General features: G+C 35.6%; 1 protein-coding gene across 1 annotated transcript in view; it reads left to right on the top strand.

Moving 5' to 3' along the window:
- The window catches only part of HCN1 (hyperpolarization activated cyclic nucleotide gated potassium channel 1), a gene marked incomplete at its 5' end in the record, with an annotated part of 390,251 nt that overhangs the window by 321,011 nt on the left and 47,552 nt on the right, over positions 1 to 21,688 (top strand). Inside the window, one exon of the mRNA XM_080804646.1 lies at positions 17,574 to 17,814. Coding sequence (XP_080660772.1) covers positions 17,574 to 17,814 — 241 coding nt within the window. The remainder of the gene's footprint in view (positions 1 to 17,573; positions 17,815 to 21,688) is intronic.

Raw genomic sequence — 21,688 nt, forward strand, 5'->3', positions numbered from 1 at the left:
CAAACTGTGCAACTTGCTGTTTTGCAGAAATCAATTATAATTTCTCACCTTGCATCATATGTTTTTCAGAAATGTCTGTCATCTGTTAGCAAAATCTAGTTCAAATATTTCTTTATTTACAACTTTTTTTTTTCCAGCCTAGATTTCATCGCTCTTTTCTTTGACCCCTAATGCACTGAGTCCACAACACGTGTGTGCTCTTTGTCCATTCCTGTCTCTTTTATCATTAGTGTTTCTTATTTGTTTTCTCCATTTTCGCTTGAAAGTTCCTTAAAAGCAAAGGCTTCTTTATAGTTTAAATTTTTCTTGAAATTCTTAGTACATGTAGCTTATATTAAATGCTCAGTAAATCTTTTCATTGCAACTAATATCTTTACCATTTATATCCATTCCTAAGCTTCTCTATTCCCTAAAAGTTATTCATTTTTTTGTTCTGTTCTATTTTGTTTTGTTTTGAGCCTTGAACTATCAGTTAAGAGTTTGCCAATAACAGAGCTCAAAATTTGCTGTTGATTAGCTTATTTTCTTTACAAATACCTCAAATAAGAATATCATTTTTTTTTTCTTTTTTGCTTTAGGAAACACAATTCAAACTTCTTTATTGTTGTATTTTTAAAAATAAAATAATGGGTTTAAGAAAAAAACTGTCAATATGTTTTGCTTTATCTCTTTGTTGGATTACAGAATTTGTTTTGAATTTAAATCCCCTAGGGCCCCTGGGTGGCTCAGTTCACTCAGCATAGGGCTCTCAACTTTGGCTCAGGTCATGATCTGAGGATTATGAGATCGAGCCCTGCGTTGGCTCTGTGCTGAGTGTGGAGCCTGCTTAAGATTCTCTCTCCACCATCCCTCCCTACTTTTTCCCTTTCCAAAAATAATAATAATAATAATTAATAATAATAATAATAAATAAATCCAAATCCCCTTCACCAAAAGGCAGAAGCTCAGGACACTGGAACCAAGCTGGGTTCTCAAGGACCCAGAGGGATTCAAAGACAGGACAGTAGGGACGCCTGGGTGGCTCAGTTGGTTAAGCGGCTGCCTTGGGCTCAGGTCATGATCCCAGCGTCCTGGGATCGAGTCCCGCATCGGGCTCCTTGCTCAGCAGGGAGCCTGCTTCTCCCTCCGCCACTGTGTCTGCCTGTTCTCTCTCTCTCTCTCTCTCTCTCTCTCTCTGACAAATAAATAAATAAAATCTTAAAAAAAAAAAAAAAGACAGGACAGTAGAGGCCATAGTAGGGAGATGAATATAATCCAAGAGATAGTATCAGATATTAAGACTAAATCAAAAGACAGGAAGACACTATAAAACTAAGGATATATTTCAAAGAAACAGGAAAGGGGCACCTTGGTAGTTCAGTCGGTTAAGTGTCTGCCTTCGGCTCAAGTCAGGATCCCCAGGGTCCTGGGATCGAGCCCCATGTCAGGCTCCCTCCTCAGGGAGCCTGCTTCTCCCTTTCCCTCTGCCACTCCTCCTACTTGTGCGCTCTCTCTCTCTCTCTGTGTCAAATAAATAAATAAAATATTTTTTTTAAAAAGAAAGAAACACGGAAATGTTAGGAATCCAGCATAAAATGTCATTGAGGAAATACAGAAAGCCAGAAGAAAAATGAGTGTAAAAAGCCTAAAGTTGAATGCTTAAGTGAGAAGCATTCCTCTGTGCTGAAAATGCACAGTGTAGTATAAAATTAGGATTACAAGAACTCCTTCTTAATCATGTGAATTTTATTAACTACCCTTTCTCTTGCCACACAATACCTTAACTCTGATCTTCAATGGAAAAAATGCACTCTTCATTTTTACCCCATCCACAGCCATATGAGACCATATGTCCAATTTCCTTAACTCCTACAACTGTTCAGTCACTAAAGTATGACCAGCGGTTTACCCCATATTTTCAGAAACCATAGTTCAGGGTTTCGGCATCTTTTAATTCAACATCCGAAGTGCATTTACAACTGTTCTCCCTGCCTTTGACCTTATTTAACTCAAATGCATACCGTCACACAGCCACCATATTGATTGATAGAAAACATGAGTTTGACAATTCTCCTCTCTTCCTAGAACCTGATCACGATCTCCCATCCCCTAGAGGAAAAGTCCAATTTCCTTGGCATGGCCGATGAGACGCTCCATGCCCTGCCTTCATCTTTACTTTTTTCCGTTAATACCTCATCAACAAGGAATTGTTCATAATTTTCTGGGAAAAGAAAAGTGCTGCTAATTGCCTCATTGCTTTTCCTCATGCTATTCTAGCTTCACTTCTTTCTACTCAGCTTACATTCCACTTCCTGTCAGGCATTCTCACTCCACATGAACTTCCTCATAAATTTCCCCTGAGCACTCTGTCTCTCCCATTGTATTTATCACTTATCAGTTTATTGTTTGTCTCTTTTTTTTTCTTTTTTCTTTTTTTTTTTTAAATTTATTTATTTATTTATTTGAGAGAGAGATATGACAAGTAGGCAGAGAGGCAGGCAGAGAGAGGGGGGGAAGCAGGCCCCCCGCCGAGCAGAGAGCCCGATGCGGGGCCCGATCCCAGAACACCGGGACCACGACCCGAGCCGAAGGCAGAGGCCCAACCCACCGAGCCACCCAGGCGCCCCTATTGTTTGTCTCTTTTAAGACTATGAGCTTCTTGGGGTGCCTGGGTGGCTCAGTGATTAAAGCCTCTGCCTTCGGCTCAGGTCATGATCTCAGGGTCCTGGGATCGAGCCCTGCATCGGGCTCTCTGCTCGGCAGGGAGCTTGCTTCCCTCTCTCTCTCTCTGCCTGCCTCTCTTGTGATCTTTGTCAGTCAAATAAATCAATCAAATCTTTAAAAAAAAAAAAAAGACTATGAGCTTCTTGAGGCTGGAGACGATGCCTTAATCTTTATATCTTTGTTGACAGTTATGGTAGGAACTCAGTAAGTATTTACTGGGTGAATAGCCTTTAATAGAATTATGGCTGAAAAACAGATAAGATTTGTGTGACTACTTAATAAAATTAGAGAACTTAATAGAATTAGAGATCTGAGCATAATTAAATGCTCAGACACTTAACACCTTAAAAGGTGAAAACGATGTTCTCCATTTATTCTCTGCTTTTCAGTTTTTGCTCATCTAGCATCAGAATCCTGCAAAAGCCTACATTTAATTTTATGCCAAGTTAAGACTTTATTAGAAGGGAAATAAGATGAGTAGGATAAGAAAGTAAGAAGACACATAGCAATGAGAGAACAGGAGTTATTATTTAAATCAAACTTGAAGAAGTGCCCTGGTGGTGGGTATTAAGGAGGGGACGTATTGCATGGAGCACTGGGTGGGGTGCATAAACAATGAATCTTTGAACACTAAAAAAGAAATTAAATTAAATTAAAAAGAATTAAATTAAATAAATAAGACTTGAACCTTAAAAAGCCAGACATGTCTTCTGAAGAAAAGTTCAGTAAGAACAGTGAGAAATATATCTTGCTCCCTATTAAATTGGAGTATTATGTACTTACTGTATTAGTTATAGTGGTAGATCACAGGAAATCTTTTTAACTTAGAAGTTAAGGCATCAACTTGGCCAAGGCATATTTTGCTCACTCTTGTACTCCTAGCGTCTAGAAAGTGCCTGGTACGTAGAAGACATTGAATGATTGATATACATGTCAAATGAGAGAAACTAGAATACTCAGAAGAGGAAAGCTGGATTATTTGATATGTATTTTGGGACAGAAGGTAAAAATACAAGATTTGCATAGTATACACATACGCATGCCATATATAATTGCTAATCATATATTCAAAGTTGAGTCAACCACCATTTTATATTGCGACAAAACTTTTAACTTAAAATACTTCATTGTGCAGAAGGCTTATTTTTATGAAAATATGTAGCCTAATTTGAGATGCTAATGTATACTAAAGAGGAGTGATTTCTGCTAACACAAGTCTGGGTACTCAGGAATGTATAGAAATGAAAGGTAAGTCAAACCTCCAGCCTCTCAAAAACATATGCAAAAGATCTATTGCTTAAAAATATAAAATGCAATGTTAAGGAATGTGAAAATCATTCTATATTCATGATCAATTAAGCCCTATAATATTTTATCCATTTTATATCCCAGATTTTTTTTTCAATGTGTCTGAATACTTTTAAATATGAAGACTCCCAAAGATGTAAAGTGGCAGAATTTCACTTGCATGACCTTTGAAAGCTCTTACAGAAATCTCATACCACACGTATGCAAATCAGTTGTATTAGTGGATGCTGCAAAAACACTGCTTCATTGAGTGCACTCTTCTATTTCTATTTCTGTGGCATAAATTAGGTGATTTATCTTTTCATACATTGGAGACAAATTGTTGAAATGCCTTCAAAAAAATATCTGGTTCATTCTTACTGTTCCTCTTTCAATAAAAATGGTACCTCCTCAAAGAGGCCTTCCTGAGAAGTTTATCTAAATTAGTTCTCTTGAAGTCCGTCTCCATCACATAAGCCTTTTAGTTGTGTACATACCCCTGTGTTGTCTGGGATCCAAGAAGGCAAGAACTTTATCCTTCTTGATTTCCACCATATCTTCAGTCTTCAGTATGTACTTAATAACTACTTACTGGATAAACAAATGCAAAGAAAGTTTGGATGTCACACTTTGAAAATCATCTCAAGGAATCATTGATTGTTAGAGCTCAAAGAGAGCATTTTATCAACAAAACAGTGGTGTTCATGTGAATAAAAAGTGATGCCCAGAACTATGAAGTGCTCTGGCCAGAGAATATTCTTAGTATCACTTTTGATCATGGTATGGAAGATGTGGTTTCTCATGTATAACAAAAGGATGCTGGATTCCTCTGTGACTGTAATTTTTACATATATACCATAAGCCAGAATGTCCTGTTTTGCTTGTGGTTGGTTTTTAGATCAATGGGATAGACAAAAAATACCTTTTTTTTTTCTATTCTATACCAAGTCTTCCCGGAGTATTGTCAGTGGCTCATGGAACAAACATTATTGGTCTCCCTGTCCAAATTGAAGTAGGGAGCCACCTCAGGTTGGAGAAGAATTCAGAGTGGCAGATGAAGTTGTGCGTCCATCCTCGAGTTAGGCCATATGACCTGAACACTGGCTCCATGAGAATTGTCAGCATTCTGAGAAGTGATCTTTTCACTGTGAACTAAAATACTTGGACCAGAACAACCATAATATTCTGAGAAAAGTCTTTAAGATGATACTCAGACACTTGGCATTGTGAATTAAAGCTATTATTTTATGATCTATGTATTCATTATCTATAATCTTTAATCTCTAGTTCCTCTGTGACTGTATATAGTCAAAATTCTGAGTCTGCAAAGCCCAAATTAATCTCTGGAAACCGCCCCACACTGTAGTTGTTCTTTGACCTGGCTCTGGCTACAGAAAGCTTTTCTTTCTTCTGCTTCCATTCACCTATTATAAGCTCCTATTCTCCCCTAGTGGCTCGAGAAGACCCAGTTTTATTGTTTTAAACTATCCAGTTTAAATCCCTTTTATAATACTCAGTGCCATTAATAGTCACGTGTGTCTTTCAGTTGTACAACAAACAGTGCATGAGAAGCTACTATGGAGGGGCTATGCGTGATCAAGGTTAAGTGCATGGCCCTGGTTCCACCAACCCCATTTAAATCCAGCTCCACAACCTACTGTATGTATGACTTTGGGCCATTTAGTAACTTGCATATATTTCACTTTCCTCATTTTTGAATGTGGATGATGGTGCTAATAACTACCTCATAGAGATGTTATAAAGATTAAATGAGCAAAAAGTATAAAAAATTAGAAATGCATCAGGCACACAGTAAGTGCACGGTAAAATTTAATTTTTGGTATTACTCTGATTCAATGAAGAGTAAGATACAGTCCCAGCTCTCACGGCTCTTGTGGCTTAGAGACAAAAATGTCAATAGCCAATTATAACTGTGTGTAAGGGCCATGAGGGGGTCATTCAGAGGGTGTTAGCCAAACACAGGAGAGACAACAAGTCCAGCCTTATCGTATGTCTCATTTCTTCTGGAATGTATTCAAACAATCTGCTGATAAGTTCTTCCTTCATTTTAACAGCCAGCTTTCTGGAGACAATGTCTTAGCATTAAAATTTGGCATTAAAATGTTAGGATCGTTGGACTGATGAATGCTTTAGCAAAAGCAGGTGGTGTATTTAAAACTAAAAAAATTAATTAGAAGAAATCTGTGAACTCTACCCCTCTGCTTATGAGAGCCTGTTGGAATGTGTACAAAGTAAAAAGGTCTATTTTTAACATGATCAGATTTATACTTACTCGATTAGAGCAAAATGGCAAACTTAACTGTGGAGAAAGAGGTTAATGCCCTTCGAGCCTGTCTCCATAGTTCAGAACTCATCTATTTTTAAACAATGGAGTGTGAAGAGCCACGGGCTGAAAATAGGTACAGATCATGTGTCCCAGTAGAATATATGATGTCAGTATATTTCATTTTCACAGAACATGAATCAGGCTGAGAGTATAATACTGTCCTTCTGACCTTTAATTTGTTGAAGAGACTGTTAGGGAAGAAAGCATAATTTGAACACATGTTTACTTGTGCAATTCTGAATCATTGAAGTACACACTTGTTGCGTTTTAAAATACCCTGTAAAATGTGTTTAGTTAAGATTAACTAAAACAGGCTAGAATCATAGAATTGAAAAGTTATACAGGGATCTTATAAATTATAAGATATTCAAGTAACAGGCACAGGAACAAAAGGCTAGAAAAACTTTTAAGTGGCCTGGTTATGGTCACATTGCCAAACAAAGAAATTGACTCTTTATCCCTCTTTTGGTGTATTTTCCCTTGCATCCCTAGTTTCTAGAAAACAAATGGACAAAAATGTTTATCGATTTCTTAATGTGTGCAAAACATTGATCCAGGCGTGATGGGAAGATAAATTGTAAAATATGATTTCAGTCTCAAAGTGCCTACCATATGCTTGTAAGACACAAGATATAAATACATGGAAAAAAATAAACGATAAAAAAAATTAAAGTACATTACTAAAAATACCAGAAATGTAAAAAGTTCACATATAGTTAATTACCAGAGCAAAGCTGACACTCCATACTGAAATTCTAAATGGATTGAAGACATGCATGTGCAACTTGAAACCATAAAACTCCTAGTAGAAAACACAGGGAAAAAGCTTCTTGATGTTGATATTGGCAGTGATTTTTTTTGGATGTGACACCTAAAGCACAAGTGACAAAAGCAAACATAAATAAGTGGGACTACATGAAACCAAAAAGCTTCTGCAAAGCCAGAGACACAATCAACAAAATGAAAGACAACCTATGGCATGGGAGGAAGTGTTTGCTAACCCCACCTCTGATAAGAGGTTAATATCCAATATATACAAGGGACTCAACTCAAGAGCAGGAAAATAAGTAGTCCAATCTAAAAGTAGGCAAAGGATGAGAATAGACATTTTTTTTCTCCCCAAAGTAGATACTCAAATGCCCAGCAGGTATGTAGACGGGCACGCAACATCATTAATCATCAGGGAAATGTAAATTAAAGCTACATTGAGATATCACTTCACATTTGTTAGAATGGGTATTATGAAAAGACAGACTATAACAAGTGCTGGTGAGGATGTGGAAGGGATATCGGGGAAGGGCAGTGGGGAAGATAATATGCATTATTACAGTGAGAGAAAGCCAGACCACTGGGCCTTGTCCTTGATTTTTCCTAACATCGTTCATTACTTCCCTCCTTCTTCCCCTACAATGTTTCTCTAGGGGCATTGTTTACTTCTAGGACTTTAAAAATTAGTCCTGTGCAATACTATATAATTCCAATTATATGAGGTCCCTGGAATAGACAAATTCATAGCAGCAGAAAATAAGAGAAGTCACCGGGGACTGATGGTAGGAGGAAGGGGGGATTATTGTTTAATAGTTTCCAGAGTTTTTTCTGCGAATGATGGAAGGTCACAAAGCATTGTGAACATATTTGCAAACTGCACACTTAGAAATGGTTGATATTATAAAATTGTTATATATATTTTATGAAAATTTTTAAAAAATAATCTTATAAAATAACACCCAATCCTGTATCTCTAGATCTTTAGAGCCATTTCCGCCCGCCACCTGCTCTTGTCACCTGACGGCCCAAGATGCTTCCAACTCAATACAAAAATAAAGCAAAATCCTTTCTCCATATAGATGAATATCTTTGGGGATTTATTTCTCCCCAGATCAAAGAGCTCAGAAGTTGTTAAAGTATGTGGGTTGTGTTCCCTCTCACTTCCGAGTGACCCTAACTGGATTAGTTTGCTGCTGTCCACTCCCTCAGTTTGGGAGCTGGGGCTACGCTGGGTCTTGGCAGATATTCAGAAGGGAGCAGCTTCCTCCTTCCTGCCACATTTTACCAGTCTAACTTGCTCTGTAAGTTTGCTAGGGTTGCCGTAACAAGATACAACAGACTGTGTAGCTTAAACGACAGAATTGTATTTTTTCATTCTTCTAGATGCTGCAATTTCAAAATCAAGGGGTCAGTAGAATTGGAGCCTTCTGAGACCTCTCTTCTTGGCGTACAGTAGTCCGCCCTCTCCCTCCGTCCTCCCATGGTCTTTTCTCTGTGCTAACATATGCCAGGTGTCTGTTTCCTCTCCTTATAAGGACACCTTCCAAAGAGGATCACTGGGAATTAGGGCTTCAACATATGCATTTGGGGACGATACAATTCAGCCTATAACACTTGCCAATACAGCGCTGTGCTCCATGCAAGTCTAGCTAGCGTGACATGTAAATGAATGTTTAATGGATCTTAAAATGCTGCCTGGTTTTAGGGCCTGGCCTGATTTCCTCATGTCCTCTGCACATGTACATATGCTATTATACACAGATTATTTCTGTTACTGACCACTAATGATGAAAATGACTTTATGTGGATTGTATTTTAAATTCTCAAATATAGGTTCTTATCCAATTCTCCAATACCAAACTCCTTCTCTTGGGATTGTCTTCTAACTCACACTACTAACTGCTGGTTCCATTTTAATAATATTTTTTTTTTTAGTTCAGCCTATTTCTGGATACCAGTCTGCTTTGTTTGCTGTATTTGACAGTTCAGATTAGTCTATGTTTACCATGTCAGATAGGCTTAACACTTACTCTGCAAATTATTCTTACAACTTGCTTACTGCTTGTAAGCCCCCGGAGCTGCATCCTGATGGAGTTTATACAAATCCTTGTAGGGCTTCAGCCTGGGATACTACACAGCAGGGCCAAGATACAGAGTCTCCAATGAACACGCATCTTTTCCATACACAATTCCTTGATATAGGTTTGCTTGGTCTGTTCCTACCTCTTTTTCTTTGCTTCATGATCAAATTTAAGTGAATATTAGGAGAATTTTCTGTCACTATCATTCTGCCTGGTACCTAATGGAGCGGTATGTCCCTGTGTTCTAGGAAAACAGATCAATGGCACGATGCTTAGACTACATTAACTTCAAACTTCATTTGCATTTGTATTGTAAGGCTTAAATGAGATTTAATATCTCAAAACCAAATCAGATGCATTTGAGAACTGTAGCAACAGAAAACATTGAAATGTTTGAATCTGTCCATCTCAAAATTCGTCTTGTTCTGATCAATCCTTTACAAGCAGGCAGATTTCATTGAAGCCACATCAGCAAAATTGGCCATTTGTATATGCAGAGATTTTAGACTAATTGCCTTTAACATAATTTGAAGAGACTATTGATCTAGCAACTAATGATATAGCTGGGTTTCAAAATAAGTAATGGTGAAAAATGTCAGTAGTAAAGAGGCTATTGCAGACTATTTCTCTGTATCTCTATTGGGCTTTTCTTATTATAGCTATGACTAACACAAGATGGAATATTGTGTGGCCATTAAAAAGAATAGCAACTAGGACCATGTCTCAAAATGGGAAATATTTTATATTATAAAGATAGGGAAAAAAGAAACAAATATTGATGTATATTGTGATTACAAATATATTAAGGTGAATAAAAGTTTGTCTTAAGGGAATATATACACATATTAAAACATTTATTAAGGTGATAAAAATAGAGATTTTTTCTTTTATATATTTTAAGAGATGTGTATATATGCATTTTTTTTAAGATTTATTTATTTATTTATTTGTCAGAGAGAGAGAGAGAGAGAGAGAGGAGCGAGAGTGAGCACAAGCAGACAGAGTGGCAGGCAGAGGGAGAAGCAGGCTCCCTGCCGAGCAAGGAGCCCGATGTGGGACTCGATCCCAGGACGCTGGGATCATGACCTGAGCTGAAGGCAGCTGCCCAACCAACTGAGCCACCCAGGCGTCCCTATATATGCATTTTTTTCAAAGATTTTTTTCGATACACCTCTTTGCTAATACACAAATACTTGATTACTTTCTTCTTTAATGAAATGGAAAACTACAATAGACTAAAATTGAGGCATTCCATATTAATTCAGCAATCCTCCTTTTTCTACTTCTAAACACTTTTAACTCTCCCCAAACAAGTGTTGAGGGTAAATGTTCCATAGCTTTGTAGTCTATTACATAGTTTTTAATATTGAGATTATTTAGGAGTTAAGTGAAAGCTTTCTTTAAAAAATAAGACAGATGATCTCGACTAGACAAATAGATTACCTTAAATCTTCCCAATAAGATATAGAAATCAAGGGAAATGCTTTCAGTTTAAGAAATTGAAGCAGTACCTAACTTGTTACCCGATGTTTGGACAAATGCTTAGAACATTTTTAAGCACGAAGATATGCCAGAATGGACCGATTTTCTCACACATGCAGTCCACCATCTTGCAATTTAGAAGGCAAATGCCCAGATCAGTACAAGCCAGTTGGGAATGCTGAGGAAAATTGTTTTTAAATTGCTTCATATGTTTCCTTTCTTAAAAAAAAATAATGGAATGTGTATGTACAATTCACCTTCCAAATTTATTATATCAATAAAACACCTTTATAATAAGAATTCTGTATTTTTTTCCTTGGCTTTAGCCACAAGGGAATTTCACTGACTCTCCCCTAAGAATATCTTATCATTTTCTTCTTCAGAAGCTCTGCACTCACCTTATCTTTCGTTTTTACTCAACAATCCCCACTTTTTTTTTAACATGACTCAGTATCCTTTTCCCAAATTACCTTGAACCATTTCTTTTTTTGAAAGTATAGAATATATGGTCTATACAATTCATTTGATATTAATATTATTTTATAGTACAGCTATAAATTACAGTGGTTAAAATAGATAACACTGAGTGAACTTTATTAATGTTTTACTTGTGTTAATTTAATTATCATAATCTATGATAGAGTTGCTAGTGTTATCTCCATTTTACAGATGGGAAGATTAAGATTTGAAGAATCTGAGTCACTTTCTGTGGGCACAGAGCCATTTAGTTTTGGAATCAGGGATTGAATGTGTGTGTGCGCACATGCACAGGGAGAGAGAGAGAGACTAACCCATATATATATATTTTTTACTACTTATATTATACTGAATATATACACGTATATCTTCATCCCTTAACTAGGTGTAAACTTTCAGATACATCTTTATTTTAGGAACCATGGTTTCCAAACCTGATTACTTATAACTTTGAGTGTGTTATTGAAAGTAGAGATTTTGAGTCATATCCGCTGGAGATGTAGCTCCAGATTCTTTTCAGATTCTCCAGATTCTCTCTTCAGAATTCAAGCCTGGTGAACTGTATTTTAGTAAAGTGCCATAAATATGTCCACAAGATTATCCTCTTCCTCTGAAAAGTAACTAAGAGGAGAATGTCATCTTTGGCAGGTCATTGAATCCTTTTTTTTTAATCGATGCTGTCTACATGAGAGCCATGATGAGGGCAAAGACCCATGGAACAATCCTGAATAGTTTGTTTTATTTTCCAAGAAATAAAGGCATTCAGATTCAGATTTTTAAAAATAATTGTTGTGGGTAAAATAAAAATAGCCAAGTTCGTTGCCATCAGTTTGCTGCCCCACAATCAACAAAGACTCATGTCAGACTCTCAAAATATGTAGATTTCAAAAGAACAAATTTATGGGTAATACCAAAATCTTTCAGGTATGTGGTAATACCAGATATGCACAAAAAGTAAGATAGCTTCTTAGAATCCATCAAACCCCTAAGTTGGAGAGCTGGGTCGCCCAGCAAACCATGGTTATTCCTCTTGCAAGTGTGTGGTCTTTAGCAGATTATTCAGTCTCTTCTGTAAAATGGGGTAGTAATAATACTTAAGTAATAATACTTTGCAAGGATAAAATAAATTAATACTTATAAAAGATTTAAAGCCATACCTGGATACTGGAAAGAATATAAAAAAATAGTCTCTTATTTTTATTATGTTCATACTTAAAATTATCCTTGCTTTAAAAAAAAAAAAAAAAGACAAAACCCTAACACATCCACTTACTCCAGTTCTCACCAGTCCCAGTTCCTGAACTGGGGGAAATAGGGCAACATCAGCAGCACTCTTTTATAGGATCTCCTAGGGGATAAAGTGTCAGTTGACATAGATTTGACTATATTTGTTTATTCGTGTTTGATGTTAATATAGAAGTCGTATGTCTGGATGACATTGGAATGTCTAATGTAAGTTCTTAGAAGGAAGGTCTTGTGTGTTCTGCAAAGTCTAAAAATACAGGGTGTGTTGGGTGTAGGAATTTAGCAATGTAACAGCAGCTCTGTTTTGTTAAGATACTCTATGATTCATTATTGTAATGATGGTAATTATATATATAGCCACCATGCCTAAAACATTTTAGAACTATACTGTGTAGAATAAAATAAAGTAGAATGGAAGAGAACTAAATGTTTTACAAAATGGAACTTTCCCCAATGATACCTAAGTTATTGGTAAAGAATTATAGTGTTTCAAGGAGACTTAAAATATTACTATTATTTTTAATAATAACAAAAAAAAATATTGCTTAACTTTCTCAGGGTCTCAGACTTTGCATAATTCCTAAGTACCGGTTTATGGTTAAAATAAATCCTTTGTGGGGCACCTGGGTGGCTCAGTTGGTTAGGCGTCTGCCTTTGGCTCAGGTCATGATTTCAGGGTCCCAGGATAGAGCCTCATTAGGCTCCATGCTCAGCAGGGAGTCTCCTTGTCCCTCTGCCTTTCCATCCCCTTGTGTGCTCTCTCTCCCTCTCAAATAAATAACCTTTTAAAAACTTAATTAAAAACCCTTTGTAAAGCGCTCTCTCTCTCTCTCTATATATATATATATATACAAAATCCAATTTCCTGATTGTCATAAAGTTAAACCAAAAAAATAATAAAAAATAACCCTGAGAGTAAAAAGGCAAGTCACAGATGAGGAGAAGATATTTATAAAGTTTATCCCAGCAAAGAACTCATGTCAAGACTATAAAAAGAACTCCAACAACAGGAAAAAAAAAATGAGGAAAACTTGACTGGGCAGTTCACCAAAGAGGATATTCATCCAACCAGTAAGCCTATAAAAATGTGCACAACAACATTAATCATTGGGGAAATGTAAGATAAAACTGCAATGGGAAAAAAATTTAAAAACAATAAGATATCTCTGCATACCTACTAATAGCTAAAATCAAAGAATGTGAGAAAAATAATACAATCATTTCAGAAATCCACTTTTAGTGGATTTTAGTAGTGGATTTTAGTATTTTAGTATCCACTAAAATTAAATATAAGCTTACCTTATCACCCAGCAATTCCAATATAAGGTAAATAAATATTCAAGAGAAATCAGTGCAGGTATAGCCATTATGGAAAACAGTACAGAGGTTTCTCCAAAAGTTAAAATAGAACTGCCTTACGATCCAGCAGTTGCATTTCTGGATGTTTACCCAGAGACTACGAAAACACTAATTCAAAGGGATACGTGCACCCCAATGTTTATTGCAGCATAGTCTACAGTAGTCAAACCATGGAAACAGCCCAAATGTCCACTGACAATGGATGAATGGATAGAGAGGTTGTGCTTATACATTTGAAAATTCACTTAAGATTTGTGCACTTTACTCTGTCTGTATGATACTTTAAAAAATATTCTCTAGTCTGGGACCAAACAAGGAACATAAATAATTCTATCATACTTAAGCAAAACAAGACGAAGGAGCACTGAAAAGGAAAGACTTCCATATTTGAAATAAACTGACTTATCAAAGTAAGATCAAATGCAGCGTTCTTCATTGTTGTTTATTGTATTATGCTTTTATTTAGTAGAGAAAAGTTTGTTTGGAATTTGAACAGATTTGTCTATTTCCCTGTGCTTTTTAATTTACTCCATTGTTTAATTATATTGTGTAAATATGGTCTCATGATTATTTATTTTATACTTTGGGATTAATCTAACTCTACATTATTTACTGTTACACCAATTGTTAAAGCTTTCGCTATTGGTAGCTCTTTCTTTTAACCCCTTTTGAAATATACTCATCTTTGTGGGATTTTTTTTTGGGGGGGGGATGATTGTATTTCTTTGTTTGTTTTTACCACATCTATACTTTCTGTTACTACAAGACGCTCCAGGAAGAAAAAGATTACAATTTTTTTAAGTGTTTACAGTAAGCTTGCTAATTTGGAGTACCTTATTTAGGTTAGGGCCCTGTCTGATTCCCTTAGGAATGGAGCATTCCTCAGTTTAATGCATATGGTCAATACTCCTAATTCAAGCCAGACGTATTGCTAAAATAGCTTATTATAAAAACTGCCATAAAGAACGTGGATGGAAATTAAAGATATTAATAACGTAACTGTGTGTCTCAGTTAAGTCAGTGTGCTATAAGGAACTGTGATTGATGGAGGAGGAGCTTTAAAAGTCTTGTTTTACGTATGGAGAGATATTAATAACTTAATTAAATATGTTCTCTAAGAAAATGTGCTATAAAGAAATGTGATTGATGGAGAAGAGCTTTTAAAAGTTTTGCTTCATTTCTAGACTTACATGATGTTTCTATTAAACTATATACCCTCAAAGCAAGCCAATTTTATGGGAGGAGAGAGGGCTTTTAAATGCAAATAACTTTCTAATTACATTTTTTCTTATCAAATGCTTGTTAGAATTTATAGTTTCAATCTGATAGTCATCACATTGGAGGTAAAAGTTCCACAGAGAGAGAAAATTAATGGATTCCTTTAAGCCAGAACAATAATATGAAATTATCCCCGCGGTGTTACAATCAAGGCAGTTACAATAGGTGTACCTGAACAGGCAATCCGTCATAGAAAAAGTTATTCATATAAATAAAGTACAGCTAAATTGTTTATAAAATATACTTCCAATTATTTTCTAAAATAAAGAGTGAGAGAACAATGAAGAGAAAAAATGTGTAGTTGAAATCCAAGAACACAGATAAAAGAATTCTCTATTTCATTATTTTTGTTTGAAATTTCTTATTTTCTCTGCATCTTGACTTATGTTCACTTTCCTCCACGGTATTCTTCTTTGCCATTTTGCATGTGAAATCATTAACTCAAACAATCAATCTGGTCCTTTTAATGACCTCTCTGTCTTCTTTCAACTCATGTGGTTACCTTGAGTACCTTGAGTGGTTCACCTTTTATCTTCGTGAAGTTTTTGTATAGAAAGATTTTGAATAATAAAAAACACATTTTTATACACCAGAGGCTTGTTTCTCAAGCTGTTTGCTTGAGAGAGCTTTCTAGGAGTTTTAAGTAAGTATCTCCCAATGGGAACAAAACTAGCCTTTATGAGCACTTTTTTCCACTGCTCAAACTCCATCTTCCTCCCTTTCTTCTTCCCTTCCCGCCTTCCTTCCACCTTCTCTACCTGCCTACGTATTTACTCAGCTTGTACCACCTGCTCTATCTTACTGTAGTCCCATCCCCACCAATGCTCACCAGCACCAGTTAAAATTAACCACACGTTGTCCTCGGTACAGCCCCCCATGGAGTCAGCTGAACATTATTTGGGCTTGGATGATGCTACACAAGGTACCACATGTAATATCTTTCTCTTGTTTTTGTTGCTATGTTCGCTTACTGCTTATTACAGCTGACTGTTTAATATTTTACCATCCTCCGTGAAACCCCACCATTGGAGACTCTTCTTTGCCCTGCTGAACTGACAAAATACTATTAAAGTTGAAATACCTTCTTTTCCATGGCGGACCCCAAATTTTGTGCCCCGGTATTAGCTAGAATTTTCTTACCTATTCCAAAATAAGGTCAGGTCATTTCATGAACCAAAACTGAGGAAACTTTTTTATCTATTTATTATCTATTTTATCTATTAACTATTTTATCTATTAGTTTATATAACATATTTTTCCAAAGCAAGAATTCAGATCTCAGCTTTCGTTAATACCTCCAATTTTTTTTGCCCTTTTCCCACCTTTTAGCAGGATTTCCTTCAGTATCTATGTCTCATAAAAGAGATCACAAATTCAGGGTTAACCCTTTTTCTTTAGGGCTCACTGGAGAACAAATTTTAGAGAAATGGCATTGTGGTAAAATTTAGGTTCCTACTATTTATCTCTTTACATATGTAACTTGCAAGATTAAAAATGGTTGGTTCCAGTGTCACCTGGGTGGTTCACTCGGTTAAGCGTCTGCGTTTGGTCCAGGTCATGATTTCAGGACCCTGAGATCAAGCCCATATCAGGCTCCAGCCCCATGGCAGGCGCCCTGCTCAGGCACGAGTCTTCTTCTCCCTCTGCCCCTCCCCGGTGCCTGTGTGCTTGCCTTTTCTCTCTTCCTCTCAAATAAATAAATAAAATCTTAAAAAAAAAAATGGTTGTTCCCATATCTCCATTTTAGTCCAAAGAGATAACACTATGTCTAATCTTGCCCACATCTACAGAATGAAATCAAATGCTTAAGTTTAATTCAGAATTGGCCAGGCTCCAGAAATAAGACAAACAAACAATTCAGGAAAAGGAAACTGTAGTCCCTCCAGTCTAAAGCCCAGAAGGTTTAAAAAGAGTGATTTTCTGATCTAGCCCAGAAACAGATTGAATTTACAATTATAGATTATAGTTAGATTAGAGCCTTCTTTGTATAACCTTTCTTGCACACCCCATTGTCCTCACTTTAATGTGAGTAACATTAAGAAAAAAAAACGTTAAAATGCTTGTCTGGCAGCTGGACTTTTGTTTCAGAATTCTGGTCAGTACGCGCAAGTTAGATTATTCAACACAATGGGGCACAAAAGCAGTAATATTATAGTTAACAGGAGGTAGTGTGACTTCTTTTCTTCATAAAACAAGATAAAGCGGAGACTAGAACTCTTCCACATTTGAGTTCTAATTTTATATGAAGTATAGTAAAGGGATTGGGAAGTTATAAAAGGTAAGACATATATATTTAATTCACATTTACTTAATGTTTAATATATGCCTATACTGTGCTAGGTGCTGGGAATACAAAGTTCCAACACAAAAATAAAACATAATTTCTGGTTTTGAAGAGATACGCAGATTATTCGAATTTATGTGTCTTTGGTTCTGAACTTAAATTGCAGTATTGGGCTATGTGTAGATTTTAATGTAGGCATGTGCTCTTCTTCCTGCTATGATTAATACCTCTCCTCATATTTGTCTGCCCTTGCCATCTTTAGGAGATCGTCAACTTCAATTGTCGGAAACTAGTGGCTACCATGCCGCTGTTTGCTAATGCAGATCCCAATTTCGTGACCGCCATGCTGAGCAAGTTGAGATTTGAGGTGTTTCAACCTGGAGATTATATCATACGAGAAGGAGCTGTGGGTAAAAAAATGTATTTCATTCAACATGGAGTTGCTGGTGTCATCACAAAATCCAGTAAAGAAATGAAGCTGACAGATGGCTCTTACTTTGGAGGTCAGTGAGAAAGAAAGTGGCACTGAGCCAAATGTTGCTTCGGTTATGTGTCTTTCTCAGAATTTTGGAGATGTCAGAATGTTGATTTGTGGGTTTTGACTATGAACTTGTATTCGAATTCTGATAAAAGTGTCTAAATGGCATGTTTTCACATTTCAGTGTCACATGCTCAGTGTGTGTATATTTACTGTGTTGGTTGGAGTATCTTGTTACCTTCACAAACCGGAAGTGATGACCACTGGCTTAAACCAGAAGGAAAATATATTTTTGTCTCACACAGCAGTCCCAGGAGAGTTAGGTGGCTCTCCTCAAGACAGTTTTCAGGAGCCCAGATTTCATTTATTTTGTTGCCATCCCCTAGAGTGATTTTCCCATTTATACAAGAGGAACTGGTTCCTCTCCATCATGTTAGGTGTGGCCCACAGGAAGAGAAGAAGGGGACAGAGGAAGTGACGAGTGAGCAGCTTCTCTTTAAAGGTGTACCTAGAATTGTCCCTGTCAGTGCTTATTTACATCCGATTGGCTAGAATTGAGTTACGAGAGTACCTGTAGGTTTAAGAAAGGCTGAGGAATGTAGTCTCTAGTTGAGTGGTGTGAAAGTCAGGGTTCTCCCGAGAAACAGAACCAATAGGAGAACATATATACAGAAGGAGAGTTATTATGAGGAATTGGCTTATGCAAATATGGAGGCTGACAAGTCTTGTGATCGGCCATTGACAAGCTGGAGACCAGGAAAGCTGGTGGTAGAATTTAGTTTGGCTTCCAAGGCTGGGAACTGCAGGGGTCGAAGGTGTATATCCCAGCCTAAAGGCAGAAGATGAGATGAGATGTTAGCTCAAACAGTGAGATAGGAAAAGAGGGTCGAGCTCCCTGCCCCCCACTTTTGTTCCGTTCATACCTCTAGTTGTTTGGATGATGCCCACTCACATTGGGGAGGGGAGTCTGCTTTATTGAGCCCACTGATCCAAATGCTGATCATATCTGCAAACACTCTCGCAGACACATCCAAAAGTTATGTTCAATCTGGGCACCCCATGGCCAGTCAAGTTGATACCTAAAACCAACCATTATAAGTAGAAATTTCCCTTGCTAAAAACCCTGAAAATTTGAACTGTTTCCAACTTTTTGCTATTCTCAGATATATATTGATATTTGTGCACATGTATAAAACGTGCCTAGAAGTTGAATTATTGGGTCAAAGACTATACGTATTTTTAAACTGAGATAAACACCAAATTGTTTCTTTGATGAGACTGCCTGTGTCTACATGCCTTGCCAATTCATTTTGACTTTTGTGCCCTTAATAAGTAAAAATGGCAACTCTTTCTTGTTTAGTGTGCAATCCCATTATTAATATTGAGGTTGAAGCTTTCATAGATTTATTCAACATTTGTATTTTAATTTTTCTGCTTCTATTCTTTACATATTTTTCTAATTTTTTTGCCTTTTTAAAACAATTGATAGCAACATTCCTAATGTGTTTTTGATAAGCTATAACTATTTTCTTCAAGCTTGTTATTTCTTTTTTATCTTTCTAATTTTCCCTTCATCATTCTGATTTCATTATTGTTGACTTGATATGAACCTGCCTGTCCTTCCCCTTAAGGCATCAGAGATTTTGTGTTCCTTAGATGGGTTTTGTACAGGGCAAATTTACAAAAATGTTCTCCATCTTTACCTCTATTTTATTTAGTTTTGCATTTTGTTACTATTTTTATCATAGTTTACTGTATAGTAAACTATGTATAGTTTATCATAGTTTACTGTATTTATTATATATACCTCGATTACATTTTTATTTTAATAGTAACCCATCCAGCATATATTTGTGAATATAGTATGAAGTAAGATTCTGTATTTTTCCCCAAAAGAGATAAGTTTTCCATCATCACACATGGAAGATTTCATTCTTTCTGCAAAACATTAAAATATTTCTTTAATAAAAGCCAATAGAACATACATTATGGTGACAATAACAGATAATACTGTATTACATATTTGAAAGTTGCTAAGAAAGTAAATCTTAAAAGCTCTCATCACAAGGAAAAAATTTTTGTAACTATATATGGTGACAGATGTTACCCTGATTATTGTCATGATCATTTCTCAATGTATATAAATATCAAAGTATTATGTTGTTGTCATGAGCACACTAGGAAGGCACACACACGAGTTGTGTCTTTCCACAAGGCCAGCTTTATTCAATCGTAAAGCAAGGTTAACGTAATTATAAAGCAGTTTCGGGATTCCAAACTCAGTGACATTTCACTCTTTGTTTAACTTTGCCTCTTACTCACCACACAAAACAAAGCACAAGAAAAGTTACACAGCAAGAAAGATAGTACAAGGAGTAGGAAGTTAAGACACCAAAGATGAAGTCAGTCTGTGAGCACGCAGTTCAGTAAAGGCCTCCGTCTATGGGGTCAACCCTCAGCGAGTGCTGCTTATTATGTCCAAGCAGTGCAGGACCTCTGTTCTGTTCAGAGATCAGTCCCGCAGAGCTTCAGCGGCGGCTGCCTTTTTGATGTGGTCAAACGTGAAAGGGTCAGTGTCTTGAAAGTCTGATAGCTTGCTGCAAAAATCTTCCTTTTTTAAAGGGATTTAATCTGTCTTGGGTCTTTGCAGAACTCTCCTTTTTCTGCTCATCATCATTCTGAGGGTGCCGTCTGCTGGCGCTCATTTCAGTATCTGGTCATAGCTGCAACGCCTTTGGTTCTTGTGTCACTGCTTGACGTTTCATGCTTGACGTGGGTGATTCCTGTTACTCTCTGTAGTTGCATACCTGAAACTAACATGTTGCGTCAATGACATCTCATTTAAAAGAAGAGAATCCTGGGTTGGGGGATATATATCCCCCAACCCAGGAGACAGAGATATATATATATCTCTATATCTATATCTATAGATAGATAGATAATATATATAATATGTTATATATTATATATAAATATATATAATATATATATTAATATATATAAATATATATAATATTATATATATAAATAAATCTAGTGGAATGAATATATATATGTATATAAAAAAATCTAGTGGAACGAATATATATGTATATACACATATACATACACATATATATACACACACATATATATATACACATATACATATGTATATATACACATATACATATATATGTGTATATACACATATACATATATATGTGTATATACACATATACATACACATATATATACACATATATATATGTGTGTGTATACACATATATATGTGTGTATATATATGTGTATGTATATGTGTATATACACATATATATGTATATGTGTATATACATATATATTTATATATACGTATATATGTGTATATACGTACATATATATTTATATATACGTATATATGTATATATACGTATATATATTCGTATATATGTGTATATACATATATATTCGTATATATACACATATATGTATATATGTGTGTGTATATATGTGTATATACATATATATTCGTTCCACTAGATTTTTTATATACATATATATTCATTCCACTAGATTTATTTATATATATATTTATATTTATTATTTATATTTATATATATTTATTTTTATATTTATATATATTTTTATATATACGTGTATATATGTGTATGTATATACATATACATATATATGTATATGTATATATACGTGTATATATACGTATATATACATATATATATTCATTCCACTAGATTTTTTATATACATATATATATTCATTCCACTAGATTTATTTACTTATATATATATTTATATTTATTATTTATATTTATATATATTTATTTTTATATTTATATATATATTTTATATATGCGTATATATACATATACATATATGTATATGTATATATGTGTATATATG

The sequence above is a fragment of the Martes martes genome (genome assembly GCF_963455335.1).
Source record: "Martes martes genome assembly, chromosome: 5".
In the NCBI taxonomy this organism is placed as follows: domain Eukaryota; kingdom Metazoa; phylum Chordata; class Mammalia; order Carnivora; family Mustelidae; genus Martes; species Martes martes.